The following is a 24,498-nucleotide window of genomic DNA, read 5'->3' as shown; positions in this document are numbered from 1 at the left end:
CACAGGGCAACATAGCTAATATGAAGCTTGCAGTGGACAAGGTCATTGTAAATGCTCAATGGCATGCTCATGGATATTGAAATATGACATCAACAACATGGTAATGAATGGAAAAGGTAATTTCATATCAATATAGGAAAAACAAGTAGAAATTACAGAAAATGTCATTTATTCTACATCTACATCATCTACAAAGGAAGAGGAGGACTTCAGAGTACTGTTAGTTATGGATGAGTACACTCTGCATGCTTCAAAGGTTTTAAAATCAAGTTTTATTTCAAGTGTCCCGGATTATCCCGTTCCCAGGGATAATTCGGGACACTTTTATTTTGCGTCTGTCACCTTAAAAATAGCATATGGAATTTTTGGAGAGGCCATACAATAGCCCTCGCAAAGAGCTTCAAGATGAGCCCAAACATGTTTATGAAATGTTTCATGGTTAAAAGTTATTAACAAAAAACGTTCAAAACTGTCACTTATTATCCCGTTTAATGGTACAGATTTTATTTTATTTGAGACTAATAACATTAGTGATGTGGCAAGTTAATTAACATAGATGATAGGCTTTTGAGATATTGGAAATGTCTCAAATGACTTAAAATGACTTATATTTACCTTCAATCACTTTATTTTGTCAAGCTATTGTGCAACATCTTTTATGTTGCTGATAATGCATTCCAAGTATTGTTTGAAGCACTTGTATCAACATTTTTATTTAATATAGGCCTTATCACAGTTATTCATCAATTCCATGTACTTCATTTTTTATGATACCGGTATACATGTATATATTACTCCATCTGTCCACTTATTACCATGTTAAATTTGTTAGAGCTTCAAGCCAGATTTGGAAGAATCCTAATTCTACTCATTAACTATGAAATTCAAGTTTTCATAAAAATTCAAGTTAACAGTATGTACTATGTAGACCTAAAATATTTCAGATTGTTCAAGCATATTAATAGTTGATAGATTGTAGTTATTAATTCTTTGAAGCTAATAAATTATGCTATAAGAATGAAGGAAGATTATTCAATTACATAGGATTCATTTAATTTTATTGGGTAAATGAGTTTTTTAGTGAACCACAACATGATTCTTGTTTTATTTTCACCATAATATCTGTTTAATTTTGTTTTGACCATGTATGAATTACATCACTAGCATATGAATTACATCACCTGCAAACGATGCAGCACCTGGTGTGAAATAATATGACACCTGATGTATGAATTACATCACAAGTTACCCATCACACCTGCAAAGTGATAATATTATAATATATAGCGGTTTTGACATTTATTAGGCCATAGGCCTGTCGCTAATTCTTAATATTGCAGAACATCCGCAGCATGTTGTGGTCTTGAACTCACAACTCACTGCTTCAAATTCTTTTGCTTAACAGACTGGCCTCATTGCCAATTCCAACCAGAAACTGGCGCACAGAGCTGGGATCAAACCCACAACTCTCTGCTCCAGTCTTGGTACTCTGAACTTTAACCACTGGGCCACCCTGTTCAATTAATATAATGAGTTAAATTTAATTATGGTTGCATGTAACATTTTTCAAAAAATTTCAGATATCTCTGAAGATGAAGCAACTTGCTCATTATCAGCCATCAACCTTGAAAAAGAAGTGAATATTCACAATAATGTCATCTCCAAGCAAAGAACACCAAGAAATAGCAAGAAGTAGCAATATGAATTTGAATGGTTCTAATTCTTACTCAAACTCAGCAGTTTATCCATCAACATTTTTGAGTGAGAATGCGAGCAGCAGCAATGCTCTGCTCAATGCTGTCCCCTATGACATCAGCCAGTGTGGCCAGCAATATGTGCTCAACCCAGATGGTAGTGTGCAGGTGCTCATGACACTCCAGCAATATGAAGAACAGGTGAAAGGTAGCATCGGCTCTGAAGTCATCATCTCACAGGACCAGTGTCATTACGTCGCTTCCAATGTCTTCACATCAGCGTCTGAGTGCAACATTGGATCCATTGCCTCGGAGTCCCATGCAACTTTAGCTTCTACCACATCAGGTAGTTACAGTGTTGTCAGTCTACCCAACTCCGGTGTGTCAACTGTCATGGAGGCTACCAATTTCGGCATCAAGAGACAACCTTTAGATCCAAGCCAGGTTTTGTCAGTGGCCTTGAATACCGCCCAAGTTTTGCAAACCTCCAACTTGATGAATGATTCCACTTGTACTGACGGGTCCTTGCAAACTTTTGTAGAAGACGTACGTTCGACAGACTCGCACGCATATCAGCATCTCCAATTGATGCCAAATGGACACTTGCAGTCTAAGGGACAGGAATGTGCAAATGCTTCACCTCATGCTGGGCCGTTCAGATACTCAGTCAGTGAATTTCCAGCTGTATGTTCCTCAGCTTTGTATGGGGTTTCTCAAGCTTCTCTGACAAACGAAGTGCGTAACAAACAAAATGTGAGTTCGGGAAGTTCCTCAATTTACTCTCCCAGCAGAATTGCATCGTATACAACGCAACCCACTGCACTTCAAGCGCATGGCAGCATCGTACCTTCTCAGTTCAGTATTGTTCAAGACAGGCCATTGAGCCACAGTCGCCCGGTTCCATCCGAGACCGTAACATCATATGTGAATATGTCTTCAACTCCCGGCGTATTTACTACCTCGACTGAGGTCACGAAAATAAACAATACCCCGATAGAAAAACACAATATCGACCGTTACGTCATTCAAGTGGGCAAACCGCGGTCTCCGATCTCACCGCGTCCATCGTTTGAAGTAAGCAATGACGGACACGTTGTGATCAGGACCGGTAGCACTTGCATCGAGGATGGACAAGTTGTGTCTTTTCTTCGACCTCTCCTGCAGACAAACGCCAATATTGATGTGGGTGTTGAAGATATCAAATCAATGACCACTCACGAAATGGCCGTAAATCTTCCATGTATTCGGTCTACTGCAGCTTCAACAGAAAAAAGTTATGCAGGGAAAAGTGGTTTATCAGCTCAAGATTCTGTGAAGAAACTTGTGCAGATAAACTTCCCCCAAACTCATGCTACCATTATGCCAGATAATTTGAGCTCTGACACTACTCGTGCGTCGGTCATTCCTGATTACAACGGCACAATCTTCGAATGTTCAAACTGCAAAAGCAAGTTTTTGCGATCAACTAATCTCAAGTGAGCATCCTATAGCTGTAACTCAAGTGTCTATTTTCAAGTAGTAAAGCCAATGCATCAAGTGTACGATTTTTTATGGTTGGTCCTTGAACGAGATCATACAAATTCAAATTTAAACACTTTAATATTTATTTTCATTAATAAGCTAGGCCCCAAACATATAAATGAAAATTTTTTAAAACGTTTGTCTCACTTTGTGCAATTTATTTGGATGTTGATGAGATTAGAGACCACTGTTTTTAGTACGGTAAATGTCTTGACGTTTCTGAAGATTTGTTCAATTGGCAGGGCACACAAACGCAGCTGCCGGAAGCCTGAAGTGAAGACGTCCGAGAAAATGCCGCTGCTGATGTGCTCCTTTTGTAAGGAGACGTTCAAAACTAAACCCCAAATCTGCCATCACCTGACGGTGTGCAACCACAGCCCCCTTGCTAGTTCCTCGACCAGTAGCAGTGACCCTGACCATCGTGCCGCCAAGCGAGTCAAGCTCTCGCTCGATGCGCTCATGGAACAAGGAGTCCAGTACCGCTGTCTCGTGAGTAATCAGCCCTCAATGATTTGGTATAATAAAGTCACCTCGCATCTCTTTGTTAGCGCATTTTCTCATTTATGGAAAAAACGGCGCTAATGTGCTCGTCATGTCCGTCCGTCCGTCTGTCTGTCTGTCTGTCTGTCTGTCTGTGACTTCACTGACGGACGGACGAGAAAATGCGCTCTCTGTCACTCACTGCAGTGAGTACTGAGTTATATTTTTTTCTTAATAGTTAATATGTGTGACGTTGAAGAAAGTGTTCAGTCAAAGAAAGTGAGTCTTCCTTCAGAATTTTCTCAATGATTTGGTATAATAATGTCACCTCGCATCTCTTTTTTTTATTGTTGATGTGTGTGCGGTTGACGAAAGTGTTCTGTCAAAGAAAGTGAGTTTTCATTCATTCTTCATCCAGAGATCAATCTAATTGCCCTATTTTATTGTATTTATATTGTAGTTGTCAGATGAGCTCATAAAACGAGTTTTGTATAACTGATATCTGCGTATAACTTGTAATTTTTTTCTTATTTAAACATCTGTACAATATCCATCTAATATTGACTGCGACAACTAGATTTTTTCTTTTGGCTATCGTGTTCTATACGAGGTAATTTCATTGGAATTTTGATCTGAAGTTTCAAGGTAAAGTAGCAATTGAAGATACGATCTAGCTTCGTTCTAGCTGATTCCATCATATTCATGCTTGCACGAGTAGGTTGATTTATTATCGTGAAGATCTAGAAGCGTTGTCGCTTCAACGCTGTTGGTATTATAAAACTTTAGTCTGTGATAAAACCAGGCATTCTATGTGTCGCGTGTTGCAGGACTGCGACCGAACGTTCAACAAGCAGCGTCAGTACAGCAGTCACATCAAACGTTGCACTCAGACGTCCGTACAGGACATGACACACCACACGCGAGCTACCGACAACATCATCCCTCTTCCCTCGTGTGAGAGATCGTCTTCGTGTCTGTTAGATTTATTAAATGTTTCCTCGAATTAGATCTTTTGAATGGTTTATGAAAGTTATTGCTTAAAGAGTCATTTAGATGATAAATTTATGTATCTTTGTTTGCATGAATTTCAAATTTTATTGTATTATGTCACAGAATGAAAAATATATCATCTCAAGCTCTGCGATTGCGACCGTCAATTCGTATGTTAATTCGTTTTTATTAATATGCATGTAAGTTGACGGCGTTCACGAGGCTGTAGACGACCCGTTCGCTGACCCCGTGCCCGTGGCGCCCGTGGTCGTCGCGTCGCCGGCCACCAACAGACGCGGGTACCCCCGGAGGCGCGGGGGGCGGCGCCCTAACATGACGCACGTTGGGAGCGCTTCTTCTGCTGCTCATAACGGCGCCGACACCAGCTCTCCGCAACTTTTCAATGGTGAATAATGAATACAGTGTCTAAAAGTTATAAATAATTTGTGGTGTTATTGGGGTGTATTATAAAGTAGTTTACCATGGACAATCCTTGATGAATCATCGGTTTAATTGTGGTATTTTGTTGAATTGTTTACCATTGACAATCGTTGGTGGATCTTGTGTCATGTTGCGCAGTCTTTGAAATCATTTAATTTCTTGAACTTTGAAAAATTTGAAATAATTCACTCCGATTCGAGTTCTGTTTTTTTTTTGTTTTTGTGTTTTTAGTGCATTTTCTCGTTTGTGGAAAAAAATGCACTATTGTGCTCGCCATGTCCCATGTCCGTCTGTCTGTCCGTCCGTCCGTCCGTCTGCCCGTCCGTGACTTCATGTTTTCGTCGACGAGAAAATGCGTTCTCTGTCACTCACTGCAGTGAGTACTGAGTTATATTTTTTGGTCTATGGTCAGCTTGGTTTCACTCAGAAATATGACTGAGACTGTCCAAATATCGATGCATGTTTCGCTCTTGTGTGGGTCATCCCAACCCAATACTATACAGGAAAAGGCGTATCAATGCTACGCATGGAAAGTTTATCACTATCTGGAACAATTTAACCCATTAATTATTCTGAGTGTTGGATGAGCAGGAATAAACCTTAGTTTCTAAGCAATAGAGTTGCGACGGCTGTTATGTCGGCGGGTTCGTTCATTTTTTGCGAGGAGCTTTTAATGCGTTAAGGTTGCAATTGTTTTTCTATGCTATCTTGACTTTTTAAAATATTTCTACCAGAAATAGTGCGTTCTGATAAGAAACAATGTATTGTTTCCATATCAAGACTGAAATTACAAGTCTCATAGAATCAATTGAATGAGATTTAGTGCAGTGGTTGCCAGCAGAGCGTCTTTATTTCTTGCTTGCTCATTAATCACTTTAATCGTTTAAGCTACGGATATTGGTTTTGAGCTTAGCAGCTCTGGTGAGAGGTGTCCAGCATAATTTTGATGCATATATGCATTGTTTGCTCATTTATATCATCATTTGACACGTGTTTCAGCTGCGGCCATCAGTCCAGGTGCGGTGACCAGCGTGATTGTGACTGATACTTGTGGTCTGGTGCGCTCTAACGCAGGCCTCACACATGCTCTGCAACTCAGCCTTGACGCAGCACCTCAAACTCAGCTTGAAAACCGTAACTCCTCGAGAGTAGCACAAGTTCAGATGTCTATTGGGAACCAGCAAGATGCAGCCGTAGGCTGTCATGCCGCGCCTGCTTCCTCGGCAGATTGTCACGCTGGTAATGAAGCTGTCACCACTCCCAGGGCTATCATCACCAATTCAACGGTAAGTTTTTACATAAATTATGTATCATATACATGATTTTGTGACTTTTTGTTTGATGGTCCAATAATGGGTTCAATGAACTCTGATCCCAGAGATCTTAACTGTTCTGTTGAACGTAGTGCACAACTCTCTGAATACAAATTGTTATTTTAATGAGTATCATAATTATTACAATTATCAGTCTGTCGGAACCAGGGTTGGCGATTTTTTTGATTTTTTTAAAAAAATCAAAAAAATCAAAAATCCAAGATTTTTTTGATTTTTTCATGATTTTTTTGATTTATTTGATTTTTTTGATTTTTTCAACTTTTTTGTCTTTTTGAAGTGTTATTTTTTATGTTGCAATTAGCCTACTAACAATAACAGTATATGGATCATAATGGATGGCTAAAAAGGGCACTTATTGCCTTCAATAATGGCCAACAGGCCAAGGTAGTCTTTACCACTTAGGGATTTTTGAGTAAACAATTATTGGTAAGCCTATTCATTAGCTTTGTAAAGTTTGTATGGAGCAAGGTAATGAGCTAAATATTTACCATTTAACTGGCTTCAATATACAAAAACACTTCAGGAATGCAGATCTCCTAAACATTGAAGAGTCACATAACAGATAGGTAGCTGATTTCATAGTACATTTATACTAAACCATGAATAACAATACCTCAATATAAATTAAAGACTGCCACTCAAAATATTTAAATATATGAAAAAATCAAAAAAATCAAAAAAATCAAAAAAATCAAAAAAATAAAAAAAATCATGATTTTTTATAAAAAAATCAAGTGATTTAATCACATGATTTAATCATTTTGATTTAATCATTGCCAACCCTGGTCGGAACTTTATCTATTGTGGTCTTTTCTTGTAATCTTTCACTTTGAATTTAGTGTAACCATTGCTATAGGGAGTAATGCATATCTTTTGGACATTTACAAGCTAAAATGCTATACAAGAGCCTGGCTGTCGGTCTGAAAATTCTCTTTGGAATTAGAGTTTAGTCTTCGGATTATCATCCTATACTTTAACACGTAAACGACATACGTACTTAATCACAAATCAGGTAAAAATGGCATGAGAAGAAAAATGTACCTTTCTATTTGACGTCAATAATTTGTGAACGCAATTGTTAAACGGTTACTATTCATGCATTCCGACAGCATTTGAGTTCAGTTTTATCTAAGAATGTTTCGTTAAAAAATTCGCAAGAAGGAATTTCAATGTAAGTTTGCTGGGCAGGGCGTGGTGAGCAAGTCGCGCGTGCCGGAGGCGTGGTCGTTGGTGTGCGGGCTCTGTGAGAAGCTCTTCCTGACGCGTGCCGCTCTCGCCGTCCATGTCGTCTCCGTTCACGGGCCTGACCTGCGACACGCGCGTGACTCCCTCACCGCTGCGCTCCCGCTGCCCTTCAAGTCAGTAACACGCGGCCATCTTCCTTACTTTATCCCTTAATTCATCCGTTGATTCATCCCTTGACTCGTCCCTTAATTCATCCTTTGATTCATCCCTTGACTCGACCCTTAATTCATCCCTTGATTCATCCCTTAATTCATTCCTTGATTCATCCCTTGACTCATTTCTTGATTCATCCCTTGATTCATCCCTTGACTCGTCCCTTAATTCATCCCTTAACTCGTCCCTTAATTCATCCCTTGATTCATCCCTTAATTTATCCCATAATTCATCCCTTTATTCATCCTTTAATACATCCCTTAATTTATCTCTTAATTCATCCCTTTATTCATCCCCTTGTCATGCTCATTCGCGTGAGTCTGATGATCTTCCTCAATTTGTCCCTTTTGTCTTCCAGTTTATAGATGATCAGGATCATTTACCAAGTTTTTGCTCTTTTTCCGATGTTCGAGATAGCGACACTTACCGATGTTCATAAATTGTAAGCATGAAAGCCTCTCGTTTCTATGCAGGCTATGTAACTGAAGTTGTTGTTTTGTGCAGATGTCCAGTATGTTATCTGCACTACAGCAGTGGTGAAGAACTAATCGAACACATGGTCCTGCAGCATGCTCAGCACCTGCAGTCGGCGCACGCCGCTGCCACTGCTAAACAGGCAAGTCACCTACAGATTCCAGTGTAATTATTTATTTCTTGCTAATAAAAGTCACTCATTTACGTGTTCGTCTATATACTTTTAACCAAGTTTGGCACAACCTAGTCTTCCGATCCGCAATCTGTCCGCTGTTATTAACGTATTTGTATGTAGCAGACTAGGCGTCTATAGCTGATGAGAGCTGTTGAGTTGTGCTCAGAATAGGGTTAGATTTAAAAAATAATTCTTTACTAGGTTTTTACTAGGTATCGCTTTGAATGATATTCATGCATGCGGTGTTTGGTGCGACTAATTAGATGCAACATTTCTGTGCAGAAGTGTGTTGTGTGCAGCGTTTGCTCCTTGGTGCTGGCCACTCGCACCATGCTGCTGGAGCACATGGCGCTCGCCCACATGGAGGAGATTTCTCGCCTCGCGTCGTCGCATTTATCGAGTCATGCGCCCATTGGTCTTACCAAGTCCAACATTAGCAAACCTCGCAGCCTGGCCTCGTCGCTCGTAGTCCCTCGACCAAATGAGAATTCTGTGATAAAAGTCGATGGAAATCGGACTGAAATGAATGCTAGTTGCCTTGCCGATACCAAAGAAAACACACAGAACACTTCGTCATCATGTGATGTTCGAGAAGTACTACCAACAACGACTAGTATAATCCAAACCACGTCCAACTTTGCCAGAGCTTCGCCTGTCTCGTCTCTTTCATATCCCCTCTTACCGTCTGAAAATCCTGATGCAGCCTTTGGAGCTAGTAGAAATTCTGAACAGATTTCTCGTAGGTCTTCTGACTGTTCATCAGCTGGGAATTCTTCGGCTGTGGTTTCGTCTTCTCTGGAGCTTTCCACTTCAAGTGAATCTCGTGACACCACCTACCATTCATTCCAAGATACCTCCGTTCTAGAACACCGTTCTGACGTTTATATTAAAGACGATGCCATCAATAGTTCAGTTCAGAAAGCTTCAGGTGCAGACAGATTTACGTCGAAAAACCATCTCGGTGATTCCTTGGACCACAGAGGAGTTAATGCTTCATCACTGAGTCGTACTGGAAACAGTCAATTGCCTGTTCAAAGAGAATCTTCTAGTCAAAATAATTGTGTAGATACGTACGAAGAGAAGCGATGCAGTTACATGAAGCCTAGCAAGTCTAGTAAGTGCTATTAGGCTCGCATTATTGATAAATATTTTGAGAGAAACTGTTTTAAATTATAAAAAACTTGACGGGTACTGTTAAAAATGGGTTAATTTTATAATTCATAAAAAAAATTTCACGGATTAATTCACTTTTTATTTTAAAACGCTCTTGCTTAGTGATGGGTTCAATATAATATAAGTTTACCTGCTAAATGTTCTGTAATTTCTTTTGATTGACCAATCGTGCTTTTGTTTCACAGAAAACAATGTGCTAAAGAACGATGCCCCTCCCAGTCTCGAGTGTGGTGTGTGCGCGGAGCTTCAAGAGACTCAACAGAAACTCGTAAGTGGTTTTTGCTCAAATTTTCGGCGTGTATTAAAATAAATTTATATTAAAAATAAAGTTGTATTAAAATAAATTTGTTTGGCACTGGGAAGCTTGTAGCGCTCTACTGTAATATGTATGGTCTGCTGCTAAATCGATTGTGCATTGCCATAAAATGTGTGTCAATTGGCTTTTAGTTCACTTTCTTAGATCATTTACCTTGGTAGTTGTGAATAAAATAGCGATTAGAATATTTATGCAGATTACAGTTTAAAAATTGGCCATTTGAAAGAAAACATCGATGTGACATCATTGCATGAATGTTCGCCGCATCTACAAAGTAGAATCAATCACTGGCGTACTGAAATAATGCTATTATACCTACTATTCACGCGAATGACATCAATTATTTATACAATTCAATTCACGCATTCGAATTACGACTGTATATTTAAATTACTGTGCATTGTCGATGCAAGCATGCCCCGCATAATTGGTAAACGTGTTAGAATAGAATAGTAGTGTCAGCATTGAAGAAATAGGCCCATGGCCTGTTGCCGATTCTTGAATTTTTCGTGACTTGGTAAACAAGGGATCCGCCCTTCGGAACCCGATCTTTCCATAACTGACGATTGATTGAGATAGCTGCTGGACTTATTGCCTGGTCCGTAATTTGCTAGGCATTTTAAGACTTTTAAGTTGCGATATGATTTAGAGGGAACGCGTTTATAACTTTAACTTCAAGTTGCATCATCATGCTATCATTTGCAATTCCTAGGGGTATCATTAAATCATCATCATCTACAACACGGCTGAACTGTTTGTGGGTTGCTATACACGAGATTGGATCGTTCTGCAGATAACTGTTCCTCTTATAGTTACAGTTTATTTAGAAGAATGTAATTATTTCCAACAGATACAGCACTACGCAGAGCAGCACGGCGTGCAGCGAGATGCTGATGGTTGCCTTCTTGATCTCGGAGTTCCCATTGACATCAAAATCAAGGTAAGCTTAAAATATAATGTATTTTTGGTTCTTCAACCAATAAATCAGTTGAATAATGTCACAGTTCTTTAATTTGTAGATCATAAATTATCGAAACTGCAAAATTGTTATTAAAAATACTTGTACACTTTTTTCTACAAAACCGAGGTTCTACATATTCGGTCGTTCGTATGGAGCTGTGCAACTGTCATTAAATTCTGTTCTTAAGTGGCGGTAGAAACTAAACTACGGTTCAAATAATTATTATGTGGTTGTTTCTTTACAATTTTGGCTCAGCTATAAAGGAAAATTGAGAATCAAACTACTTAGGGTCGAGAAACTAAATAACGAAAATAGTATGTGAGAATGAGAGAGAAGATTGGTTCCGTTTCACCCTATGGAAATAACAAAAGCACCTAATAAATAAACGTCAAGTTAACCGTACCTTAGTTGATATGAGTTGATGTCTACTGGATACCATCCATAAGAAGATAACAATGCCCTGATTTGGAGTGTCTAGACCCGAATGTACAGTCATTTAATTTAAGTATAGTTGAATCCTCACAGTTGTTTATTAAAGACCTGGGATCGTCGATACCTTCTTGCAGTTTTTTTCACTTATATGATGAGCAACCTCGATTATTTCGCAAGCTTGGTATCCTATCTACCAAGTGTTGTAGTCGAATTAGTTTTGGGGTTTGGATAAACAAGATTTGGATTTTGAATGAACAAGATATGGGAAAATTGCTGTTAATGAATCTGAAAACGACCTCCGAGTCAAGATGAATGTTGACTGATTGAATTAAGGAACAAATATCAAACTTGAATGGATTACTAACGATTAACATGCAAATACATGTTAGTATAGGCATAGCTCGTAGTCTCCTGGTGATGATTCATGTTCATGTTCCCAGGACACGGCGACACTTTTCTCGTCTCCTGAGTCTCACCGACGCCAGCTGCCCCAGAAGACTGTCTTGATGAGACCCAAGCCTCCCGTTACTTGCGTTTGTAAGGTGTGTGTCTGCCTCTATTTTGTATAATGCAGCAGTTAAATACTTGTGATGATTGCTTTGAAAACAAAATACAGTAATTTATTTTTGACGAGTTTGAGGCTTGTTATGTGTGATAGATTAAACTTAATTCATTCGCTGCTTGAATCGCGGCATTTATTGACCGTTTCTGCAGAATTTAACTCTAAATTTAATAAAAATCTATTATTTGGCCAGATGAATTATTTGATAATGAAATTGTTTTATTTATGATTGAAGGATACTCAACAGCTGAAGTGAATAAGTGTGATTTCCTGACGTAGTTTGTATTGACAGGATAAATGAGAGGTCAAAGAAATTCTGACATTAACTTTGTTCGTCAGGAGTGCGGAGCTAAAGTGTGTGGAGAGTCGCTAAGTTCTCACCTGCGGATGTCGTGCAGCAAGTTCTCTGGTGAGCCATACGTGTGCGAGCATCCTGCGTGCGCCGACTGCCTCCATGACGCCACCTTCACGCAGGTGCTTTCATGTTTTTTTTAAGATTGAATCATGATTGACTGCGATCTGAGTCACATGTTCTGTAAGATCGAATAGTGTGTTATTTGATCATCCAAACTCTTCAGAAAACTTATTTTCAGTTTTGTTATGATTCATTATATAGAGAAGAGAGTTCATGAAATTCAAAAGAATTATTTTTGATTCTTAAAACTCTCATCCTGAGTTTTAGTCCAAACAGCTCTAATTTTCTTCAAACTTGAGCATTTTGTGAAAGTATTATTCGAAATCTAGTTGTCTGGCATACCAATATGCGGTGATCCTTTTTTTACAGCCATGACGGTGCGCTGAAATGAATTATTTTCTGAATTGAACAGGCAAGCGATTTGTTCGACCACGAAAGCTCGAGTCATCCTGAACGTTGTTGTGATGTGATACGCCGCAACTTCCCCTCGCTTGCCGCCTGCCAGACTTTTGTGAGCGAAGAGGAACAACGTCTAGGGTCAAAGTTCGAGGATCACCAGACTTCCTCGAGCGCCTCTGGCAGAGTCAACACGGCTCTTTTTGAGTATAGGATCTGCGAATATTATTCTCAGCCCTATACGGTGAGTCCCGTCATCCTACTCCTTGAGAAATTTCAGACATCCTACTTGAAAAACTGAGTGCAACATCTTCTGTGTTAGGCGTAAAATTGGAAGTTATAAAAAAATATACACTGCTTCAACTTTTTATGGCTCTTAATTTCAGAATCTTCTTTTTGAAAATTGAATATTTTTGTCGTTTTTTGGCGCAGTTGTAAACTTATTTTCGGCTGTTAGCTTATCTGTGACAATTTTTAAGTTACGTGTTATTTTTTGAAAATAAAAGATATAAATAAAGAAAATAAAATAATTAAAAGAAAAGGATAAGGAGTTAGACCATTTTGAATTTGCGTAGGTAGAATATTGGTGCCCCTTCAATTTTTGTGATTATTTTCCACTTTAAAATTTGTATTTGGTAACATTATTCCTCAAAATTTCAGGAAGATTTACTAGAGTCAGGCGAAGACTTGTCGTGTGGCTACGTGAGGATCCGTTCTAATAACAGATGCATGGCGCGGCTGCATCTGCGGGTTCAGTTCAACAAGAAGACTGGAGAAGCTAACGGTGAGACGTTACTGTCGTACTGGCCTCGGCATAGTCACAATGTTGGAGAGGCAAGGCCTCGAAGAAAAGTCAATTCTCGTCGACAAATATTTGGTGCCTTGCCACAATCGAGACCTTCCACGGATAATAAATTAGCGTCTAATCAAGAATCACTGGCGAAAATTTCTCCTCCTTCTAACAAAAGATTTGCAGATTTAGGCGACTTGAAAAATGCAAAAGATACTTGTTCAAACGAGAGTTCGTCGTTCTCAAGTGTGAGTTACGTTGCAGACGGTGTAAATAGTTACTCTTCTTCATCATCAACTCCTTCAAGTGTTGAACGATACAGGATTGTTGATCAGGCTATTGATGGTGGATCTTACGGGAAACAAGTATTAGTTTCAGCATCCAGTTTTGAAACGATGGACTTCACTATGGCTGATGATAAATCAGTTATTAGAAGTAATGAACAATACCAAATTATTAACACGTCTGATGCAATGATAGGGTCTCAACATGGCACTATGAGTTCCGTGTTAGCGGGCGAGGGCCATAAACAAAACGTATTAATGGTGCCTTGTAGTGACGGCAGCTATGAGGTACAAAACCAGGGCATGTTCATAGCTGATTGTGATGAGGGCGACATAATGATGCACAACACGGAAGGAGAAACAATGGAAGAATCTTCTGATGAATACGTACTACCTGCAGATGAGAATGAATGGGAAAAACTCTTCCATCATTTGGCCGAGCGCCTTCAAAGTGACAGCGCTGATGAAAGCAGCTTGTCGCTCCAGGACCGCGCTGAGGCACGAGAGATGATGCGCTTTAGAGGCATCATTACGCACGTTTCCACGATACAACAAGTAAACGTCTTCCAGAAGCTATGCATACTTACCAACACACGCATATAAAAGCGCTAAGTAATTGCATTGGCTAGCCGAAAATTACCAAGGGCATCGATTTTTATTATGGATTCCGTCCGCAGCGTTTGAAATATAAATTTTCTTCTAAGTTTCTTATGTTTGAATTACAATGAACTTTTGACGGGAATGATGTACCATAGAAACATCCATTTTGTTAAGTTATCCAAGCGTGTAAATTCAACTGATAAGTAATAAGAGTGTGGCATATTTAAGTAGAATGCTTTGCTGTGACGTAACTATAATTCTTAAGTGGTTGCGTTGAAAGTGACGATAGTCTTAAAGACAACCGTTGGGCAAACATAGCGAGTCTTATTTTTGAATGTGCTCTTACATTTTCAAATTGAAGTAATTATCTGGAAAATTTTTCTGAGGAACACTTATTTTCACCTGTATGAGAATATTTTGAGGTACGAGTATCTATTTTGATTCTATAATAATTAGCGCAGGCTGTTCTTATCAAATTTGACGGAAGTACAAGTAAGTCATTGTTGACGAAGCTATAGTATTGCACCTGATGAAGAACGAACTTCCAATTCAAATTTTGAGTTACTTGTTTGTATTTAATGTGTTCGGATTTTTTAATAGGCTCACGCTAAATATTTTTGTTCGGTTGCAAAGAGCTGTTTGGATGAAGTTTTCTTTTTATATTTGAGGATTGATGTTAAATATAAAAATCATGAGGATATTATTTTATATTTACAGTGCAGTAGCAAACACATTCGACAATTGAGAAATAATAATTTACCGGGTAGTACTTATCGAAACCTTCTAATTCTGAGGTTGCAAACTATTACAATATAAGGTGGATGAAGATTAAACTTATCTATTGATCTTTTTCGCGTTTTAATGCAATGTCGTCAAACCTCGTTACTGCATATGAACCTCAAGGCGATTCAGCATTCCTGAAGAACAACGTTTAGATTTGATAACGGTCAATAGTGAAAGAAAAGCTTTAATCGTGTCCACTTCATTCCGTGAACAAATACAGGTTTGGTAGTTCAGAAGAAAATTAGTAAACTTATTTGAAATCGCCAAAAATACGAGATCGGCTCTCGGTGTCTTCTCTGATGGCCTTGTGATACTTGGTGAGAACGGGGCGAAAAGTGTACGCCTGGACGTCTTCTTTCTCTCTGATCAGTTTCTTGATTTTGGTCTCGAGCAGCCTGAAAAAATTATATGGCAAGGTTTATATTATCATATCATTGCATTTAGCAGCAAGATGGCTAGTAATAAACATTAAAAATATAATATTAATTGTTGCATGATGTAGTGTCAGAAGTTATTATTCACCTCATTTGAGCCATGTCATCTTCTATGTACAAAACGTGAAGCTTCCTCTCGTAAAGCTCCTGATAGGAAGGCAATATGTACTTTGCTATCCAGCGTGTAACCGGGTGCTGCGGAAACAAGTAACTTGATTATTGAACATCTCAGACAATTATTCTGAATAATTGGGTATTTTCCAATATAACACTCAAAATTTCAACTTCAGCAAGCTTCTTGTCTGATCTACCTACAAGCTACAAAATAGTATCTTGTACTAAGAATATAGTACAATTAGACCAGTACAACAATTTGATTTATGCAGCTATTATAATACAATTTTATAGCTAACCCTTTCATATTCATGATCCTGCGGTATGTAGCCTTCAGGGATGGGCACCAATGTAGCTGGTCCAATAAATATGTTCACATAGAGTGTGAGGAGACCAAGCGGGATGGCCCCCAACATCACATAAAAGTGAAGCATGTCCTGAAGGGTTCAAAAAATAAATTAATTACAGAAGATCAGGATACAATCGTTCTGGTGCAATACCTAGCTGGAAATATTCAATGAATGATTACAAATCATGTAAGTTTGAAAGTTATATCTTTATAGCATATATTCACTTAAATTATGAAAGGGGTGAATTGGAAAATTGATAGAGTGAAACAATTAATGCAGGACTAGGAAAAATTTGTAAGGCGCAATCAATGGTGTATAGTTTAGTATTTTTCAGACTATCCATGTTTAAAATCCTAAATTTGCATCAAATTCTAAGTAAAAAATGTTTACCAGTCAATAGAGTGCCATTAAATCCAAAGGACTTCAGATATTTTTCCCAAAATAATTTTATTGAATTTTATGAACCATAGGTTAGATTTAACAGTTCAAAATGCAGAGAAAATGGCTCCTACTCTGAAGCAATGTTATCATGCTTAGTATCAGATATTTCTAGATTTGGCACATGAGAGTTTTTAAGAGAAGACTGATCACTTGATTTCCTAAGTTCATGCATTACTGAAAATTTAACGAATATCATTTCCAGACCTCAACAGCTTCTCCTTCTGAGTTGCATGTATGTTTGGACTTATAATATGCATAATTGTATTAAACGCAAAATTAAATGTAGTGTGAAGCTGCATTTCAATTATCTGAATACATTTTGACTTACTTTAAACTTATGCCACTGCCACCTTGATGGTGTGATCTCCATCAACCTTGGATGATGATGGTCTCCATTATTCTTCATGCCTGTAAAATCAATCAATAAAAATTAATTCAAAGAGAATTTTTAATACAAATAAGTCACACTACATAAATGGGGAGAATGAAATTTCATTGAAAGTGCATGATAGAATAGTACCTATGTAAATTAACTAAAAAAGTTAAGTGTCCATCTTTCATGTAACACCTCAGTTCTACATATAATTCTGTCCTAAGGCTGCAAACCTTTGCACTGAACAACATGATTTCCCTACATAATACAAAATCCCTTGGCTTCAATCTTCAAAGTGACATTTTTTGTGAAATTTTTTATAACTTTTAATATTGTGATACAATTGTGCATATACTTTTGTTAACAATTAGACAGGAAAAAATTCAACCAATGGGAATCTTCAGCTCTAAAAATGGTAGGAAAGCTTAAGTCACAGCTTGGAAAGTGGATATAATGAACACCTGCCACTGCCAGACAGATCACCAATTGGCAAAACTATACAACTCTATACAAAATTTTGTATTATATGCATCTACATATTGTTATAGCAAATTGGCCCACTTATTACCAATGTGTACATTTTAAATAAAACCAGAATACATAATTATTAACCAAAGGATTTCCAATGTGCTAAAAATAATTTGATTTAAGAGCCACACTATTTAACTAAAAGGAAATGATTTCCAAATCTCTGTATGCTTCAATTATTATTTACATACAATTGTTTTTGAAACTGCACAATAAAGCAGGCTGCAATGGATTTTGAAATTCTGCCAAAATTCTTGACTTAGAAGCAATAATAATGTAGAAAAAGTCTGATGAATGATGATTACATTATTTATAACCTTAACTTCTTCTTTACAAAATGTTTCCATGGAAATTTGTATCTTTTTAAAGATAAGAAAGTCCATGAAACAATTTAATTTAGGGCACAAGAAATTTGGTGGAACAGGGAAAGGAAGCATGGCAATAAACCAAGGATTTCACACTTCCATTGAAGTTGAAAAATTTCAATGTAGTTACAACTTACAACTTACAAGCCTAATAATTTACATTAAAATATGTTGTCCTGTTGGTCCCAAACATAATGATGAAGCTATCTGCTTCTTCAGTACCTGCAAGTTGCAATTGAGCAGCTTGCTAGATGCTAGTTGCCCCAAAATGTCAATTTCACAGTAATCTCGGAATCTGTAGCTGTAGCAATTCCCAAGCTAGGTAGGCCTTGTCCTTGATAATGGCAAAATGCATGACTGCAAGTTGTCATTTAAGAGGCAATTGACAACTGTAGATACAGAAATTATGATATATGCAATTTCTATATTTAGTAAACATTAAACTGAATCGAGGAGTGTCAACTATTATTAACTAGACAAATATTTGGCACATGCTTATGATGCTTTATTGGCCTCTTTGAATTATAAATGCATATCAGTTCAAAACGATATATTAATGAGCTCACATGTATTGAAGAATCGCGCAGTGATGATGCGAGCTGAGCTCTGCCTCAAAACACTCAAGACCCCCATCTTACTCAATTCAGCGACACCTCTGAGTGCCCAACTTCAATTGCTCCCAAATTCAGGAACAATACTCAGGGTTGCCAGATGGAGCCGAGTGAAAAAGGCCAATTTAGCTCACAAAAAAGGCCACAAAAGGCCTCATTTGAAATTAATAAGAAATTCTTAAATTAAAGGTAGTTCTAACCATTCGCAGGGCATTAAAAAGGCCAAATTATTTTTTGTCAGGCCAATGCCTTTAAAAAAGGCCACATCTGCGAAATTTGGCCTGAAAAAGGCCCATCTGGCAACACTGACAATACTGACTAACTCACTAACCCGCAGGTAAGTCTGTCACCGGTGTCGTTTTCTTTTGCAGGACGTAATCCGCAGAATATGTCTGTAAAAATAAAATTGAATCGAGAAAATAAATATGTTATATTACAATGATGGTCATTATCGTTTTAACGCTGTGAATTACATTCAAAATTAGAATTAAAAAAAGAATAATTAAAGTTGTGGTTGAAAACGACCGGAAAACGAATAGACTTGATTATTGCTCTTCCCCGAAAATTTTACCCAGCTAATCGCGCTGATATTTTTGTTACGTTTGATAATCAGATTATTTCAATTAAAAATCATATTATTTTTTCAAAAAGAATCTGCAATAAGTTCGAGTGATCTGCATTTGCACAATCACTCGACGATAGTGTCATCACTGTCATGTATGTAACTAATTACTCCTAAGACGCTCGTGATCACTGTCTTTAATTTCCTCAACTAACCTATAATCATACTGAGTTTAAGTGCCATTCAAGAATTTTTTGTTAAATTTCTGTCATGCATGAAAATCTTTGTTTTGTTGTTCGCGAACTTATAGTCTTCACACTTCAGACAAGTTCCGGACTGCCTAGCTGAACGTGCTCGACTGCGTTCCTCTTATAAATAGATATTTGCGAGGATTCCGGTTCGAGCTGCGGTTGACGACAGACGTGTGTAAGTTACCTAACCATATAGTAAACTGCCATATTGTTGAACACTTTTTCTTTTGTTACTTTGTACTTGGAAATCAGTCAATAGTACTTTACTTACCTCATGGTGCAGTCTCTACTCTCTAGTACTCCCATAAGATTAAATAAAAAGTAAAGACTTAGTGAAAATTTGAGCCGTGAGGGACATGGGGGACAACCCCACATCCTCAATAAACAAATAAACAACAACAACAGATATTTGCGATGCATTGGCTAAAAAGTGTTGAGTCACTTGAGTGATATAGTGAGTCGGTCAAAGAAGTGCATTACCCAATTAAAAAAAAAATCTCGATTTTTGACAGACAGCCAAAGTTTGTTTATGATTTTTCTCTTGCAGCGACTTTTAGGTATATCATCTTTCATTTCATGCCTCTGGACCCTGGTCCTGGTCCCTGGATAGTCCCATGCTGAATTCTAAATCTACTGCAATAATATGTCAGTGACAGAATGACAGACACAAAGCTCAGTGATAGGTACTCAATTTTGCATTTGACTGAGTTGACTTGAACTGCAAATTTGCCATGCCATATTCCCCAAAATAGGTACCGTAAAATGGGGTAACTTAGACTGGCAGGGTAACTTAGACCACTTTTAGTTTTTTCAACAAAAACCCCCACAACTCAGAAACTATTTTACATAGAAAAATTTTGTCAATGGGCATTAAAGGCCTAGCCTAATACTGAGGCTACATAACACAATAGAAAGATTTAAAAAGTTTGCATATCTAATAGGTTAAAAAATTGAAAATCAGAAAATGTGACCCACGAAAAAAAGCTAGCTATTATTTAAAGCTTGTCAGAGTACCCCCTCCAATTTTTTTATTTTTTGGTTAAATAACTCTAGGTTTTGATGCATTGTAGTAAAACTCTTCTAGTTACATATGCAAATGACAAATTTTAGGAAAGTGTCATAGTTTGCAAATGGGGGGCGCCGCCCCCAAATGGGGTAACTTAGACCACCTAATGTCAGCCCTGACATGGTAACATAGACTGGCTTGGAACTTTGGAAGTTAATATAAAATTACCATATATAACATATTCTATGTTTGACAGCCTATTTATGTTTTTTCTTTATGTTTCAGACTCTACAGAGTCTTATATATTAGTAATTTTAACTTAATATCCAAGCCAGTCAATATTACCCCATCAGGGCTGCCATTAGGTAGTCACATTTCCCTCATTATGGGGCGGCGCCCCCCATTTGCAAACTATGACACTTTACCCAAGTTTGTCATTTGCATATGTAACTAGAAGAGTTCTACTACAATGCACCAAAACCTGGAGTTATTTTACAAAAAAAAATTGATTTTACCACCCGGTCTAAGTTACCCCAAGAGATGGGGTAACAAAGACCATCACTTTTTTTGAAATTACATAAAGACTATGAGAGGCAGGAGCCAGCAATTTATTGTAAGTGAAGCTAGAGTATAGACCTGTATTTTGCATGCTTCAATTCAAGTTTAATTTAGCTAGTAAGAAAATGGCATCATTTACATAAAAAAAGTGGTCTAAGTTACCCCATTTTATGGTATGGTATAGTGGCAATACCAAAGCTCCACAGCAGAGAGTTTTTTAGAATCTTCCTCACGTTCATTTTTGAGTCCTATAAGTAAAGTTTAGTAGACCAGCAATAGCAGTAAAGTTACTAAAGTATCATACCACTCAGAGTCTCAGACCAGCATTATCATACATAAATAATTGGTTAAAATCTTGAGTAATGAAGAAACTAAAAATGAACTGATTCTAAAAATTCTCTGGTAGACTGGTTTGTCACTATACCCCAAATCCCCATGCCCCACGGACACGGAAATGGAGTCATCAGTCGCGGACCTGGGAGTCTGGGAGTGGGACCCAGACTGTAAAGCAGGGCACAACATAGGTCAAGGACTCTGATTTCATCATTTCATGCACCAAAGACGCAGAGTTGGATGCCACTGGAGTCTGGATGCCAATCGCAATTATGCTTCTCCATAAATTGCTATTTACTATCAATATGGCCAATGCGCCATATTGATCTACACTCTACGATCGTAACTAGGAGTTGTAGCGCAGAGTTCCGATGGCTATTAGAGCTACATTTGAGCACCCAAGCATACCACTCACAGCCACCTGATTTAGGTGACCTGAACTACATGCTGTAGCGCGCAGTTCTGAATCTGATTGCTCTGAGAGTTTATATTTGAGCAATCAAGCATTCGTGCTCAGAGCCACCAGAACTACGTGATGTAGCCTGCAGTTCTGAACTTCTGATGGCTGTGAGACTGTATACCATCAACCGGGGCTACTCGGGACAATTTCGAACATTTTTCATTCATAACTTCTTACCATGAAACATTTCATAAACAAGTTTAGGCTCATTTCAAAGCGCTTTGCAAGGGCTATCACATGGCTTCTCCAAAAAAATTCCATATGCTATTCGTAGGGTGCCAGAAGCAAAAAAAGAGTGTCCCAGGTAGCCCCATCGAATGGGGCTACTTGGGACACTTGGAATAAAACTTCATTTTAAAACATTTGAAGCATGCAGAGTGTACTCATCCATTACTAACAGTACTCTGAAGTCCTCCTATTTCATTGTAGATGATGTAGAGGTAGAATAAATGACATTTTCTGTGATTTTTACTTGTTTTTCCTTTATTGATATGATATTACGGATTACCATAGACATTTATTACCATATTATTGATGCATTATTACTGTATTATTGATGCAATATTACCGTATCCATGAACATGCCATTGAGCATTTACAACAACCTTGTCCACTGCAAGCTTCATATCATCAGCCTTATAGTATTTTTTCTGTATTTGTAAGCTTACAGGACGGCTTGTAATTTCACACCATTTTAATTGGGTTAAGTGAATTTACTATAAAAAAAGATTGTGAAAAACATACCTGAAACAGAAAGGAATGTGTTAGTGACAATCATCATATGTTTTTGAGAAATAAATCATAGTTTAGGTCCATTACTTTTCATTCTATGATGCCTGGTGCACAATTCTATACCGTCAAACGTAGTAAAAAGGGATGGGCGGGGTAAATCGGGACGCGCGTCCCACATCTCGTAGAAATGTTGTAGCAGCTAAACTAATCAAAATATTGCAAAAATAAAAATAGTGGCATAAACTTCAACATTTTTACTATCTATTATGTATAAAGCTAGTCAAGAAATCAAACATTTACTATCTCAAAAAATTGCTGAAAAAATCATGATGAGTGTGATTTTGGAAAAGTACCTCTGCTAAGGTCTGGAGCAAAAAATATTCGCTGTATTAAAAAATGTTACTTACATGAAAGTTGCACCCAGGTGTTGGCTTGAAAACGTAATTGACAAAATTTGCCTATCTCATTCCCCCCCCCAAAAAAAATGGCAGCCATTTCCGCACTGCGGGGCTACTTGGGACCCCCCCCACCCCCGGGGTAATTAAAAATGCATTTACAGTACAACCTCAGTTAGCAAGGTTCCAGTTAACAAAAAAATTTATTAACAACAAAGAATTTTGATTACATTTACCTCCTCAGCGAAAAAAATTCACTTATCGAAAAATTAGTCCATCATCGGTTGTCACAAAATTGTACATAGAATGCTATATATAGAATTGTGCACCGGGCATCATAGAATGAAAAGTAATTGACCTAAAATATGATTTATTTCTCCAAAGCATATGATGGTTGGTCACTAAAACATTATTTTCTGTTTCAGGTAAGTTTTTCACAATCTTTTTTGTTATAGTGAAATCACTTGACTCAATTAAAATTGTACAAAATTATGAACCATCCTGTAAGCTTACAGATACAGAAGAAATGCTACATGGCTGCTTCTAATATGAAGCTTGCAGTGGACAAGGTCGTTGTCAATGCTCAATGGCATGTCCATGGATACAGTAATATCACATTAATAATACGGTAATTAATGAATATTGTAATATCATATCAATAAAGGAAAAACTAGTAAAAATCATAGAAAATGTCATTTATTTTACATCTACATCATCTACAATGAAAGAGGAGGACTTCAGAGTGCTGTTAGCAATAGATGAGTATGCTCAAATGTTTGAAATTGAGTTTTATTTCAATTGTCCCTTTTTACCCCATTTCAAGATCAATTCAGGAGCCTTTTATATTGCATCTAGCGCCTTACAAATCGCATATGGAATTTTTTTTGAAGATGCCATTCAATAGCCCTCGCAAAGAGCTATAAAATGAGCCTAAACTTGTTTCTGAAATGTTTCATGATAAGAATAAAGAAGTTATTAACATAAAATGCTCAAAACCGTCCCTTTTTACCCCGTTTGACGGTATCTACTTCCAAACCGTAACTTGGAAACTAGGGACTTTCTTGCAGTTTTTAGAGCAATGAGATTCCTGCTACTGCCAATGACACTGCCAGGGGTGAAAGCAGCAAGAAGAGACCTACCTATATAACTTTATCCATGGAGGATTCATTATAAAAATAGGTTACAAAAGTTGGATTAATTAAAGGCTTGTGCATCACTAAATAACAAAAATAGACAAACAAATACAGTAGAAGTCAATAATCTTCAGCTAACTAATAAATGGGAACTATAAAGTTGCACATGATCAAGAAAACTCAATTTGGCTGGGCCCATCTGTACATCAGTGGCATAAGTAGTGGTGTTACTGCTGAGGGCAGTTACAGTATATCAAAGATCAACTAGGTCATAAATCAATTTAAAGTGTGGAAATCTAGGGGAGGAGCACAGTGCTTGCTGTGATTACACTGGACTCTTTATCTAACATTGCCAACAAGCCGCAGCTTCCTTCTACAGTGTTTAGCCAGTGGAAAGACAGACATTCAAATAAATGACAAGGTCCATGCAACATACTGTGCCAGAATCAGTAAAGTCTTTGAGGCTGGTTCTCTAGGTCTGCTTGTTGGCAGCTGCACCAATCCATGGCCAACAAAACACTGAATCAAAATTATAAGAACTTGATTTTGAATTAATGGTTGACAAGAAGATCCAAGATCAATGCAGGATACTTTCCTTACTAGACCACCACCCAGTTACTGCATTCTGCCTTG

The 24,498-nt window shown here is 37.8% G+C and overlaps 2 protein-coding genes across 2 annotated transcripts; one reads left to right on the top strand and one right to left on the bottom strand.

The window, feature by feature from the left end:
- Window positions 1–1,544: 1,544 nt before the first annotated feature.
- LOC108678807 lies at window positions 1,545–15,286 on the top strand. The gene is made up of 14 exons (XM_018167291.2): window positions 1,545–3,169; window positions 3,458–3,704; window positions 4,523–4,649; window positions 4,891–5,091; window positions 6,126–6,412; window positions 7,649–7,818; window positions 8,363–8,474; window positions 8,790–9,621; window positions 9,866–9,948; window positions 10,847–10,936; window positions 11,830–11,931; window positions 12,291–12,425; window positions 12,779–13,006; window positions 13,423–15,286. The coding sequence occupies exons 1-14, from the start codon at window positions 1,653–1,655 to the stop codon at window positions 14,437–14,439; spliced, it is 5,148 nt and encodes a 1,715-aa protein (XP_018022780.1). The 5' UTR covers window positions 1,545–1,652; the 3' UTR covers window positions 14,440–15,286.
- LOC108678809 (NADH dehydrogenase [ubiquinone] 1 beta subcomplex subunit 5, mitochondrial) lies at window positions 15,129–18,546 on the bottom strand. Its single transcript, XM_018167292.2, has 5 exons — window positions 18,391–18,546; window positions 16,887–16,966; window positions 16,067–16,204; window positions 15,742–15,848; window positions 15,129–15,614 (listed from the first exon to the last, which is right to left on the bottom strand). Exons 1-5 carry the CDS (start codon window positions 18,455–18,457, stop codon window positions 15,470–15,472), a joined length of 537 nt encoding a protein of 178 aa, XP_018022781.1. The 5' UTR covers window positions 18,458–18,546; the 3' UTR covers window positions 15,129–15,469.
- Between the last annotated feature and the right edge of the window lie 5,952 nt (window positions 18,547–24,498).

The sequence above is a fragment of the Hyalella azteca genome, unplaced genomic scaffold, assembly GCF_000764305.2.
Source record: "Hyalella azteca isolate HAZT.00-mixed unplaced genomic scaffold, Hazt_2.0.2 contig11277, whole genome shotgun sequence".
Taxonomy (NCBI): Eukaryota; Metazoa; Arthropoda; class Malacostraca; order Amphipoda; family Hyalellidae; genus Hyalella; species Hyalella azteca.
Note: the sequence above shows the minus strand (reverse complement) of the source record. Positions and strands in the feature narration are given on the sequence as shown.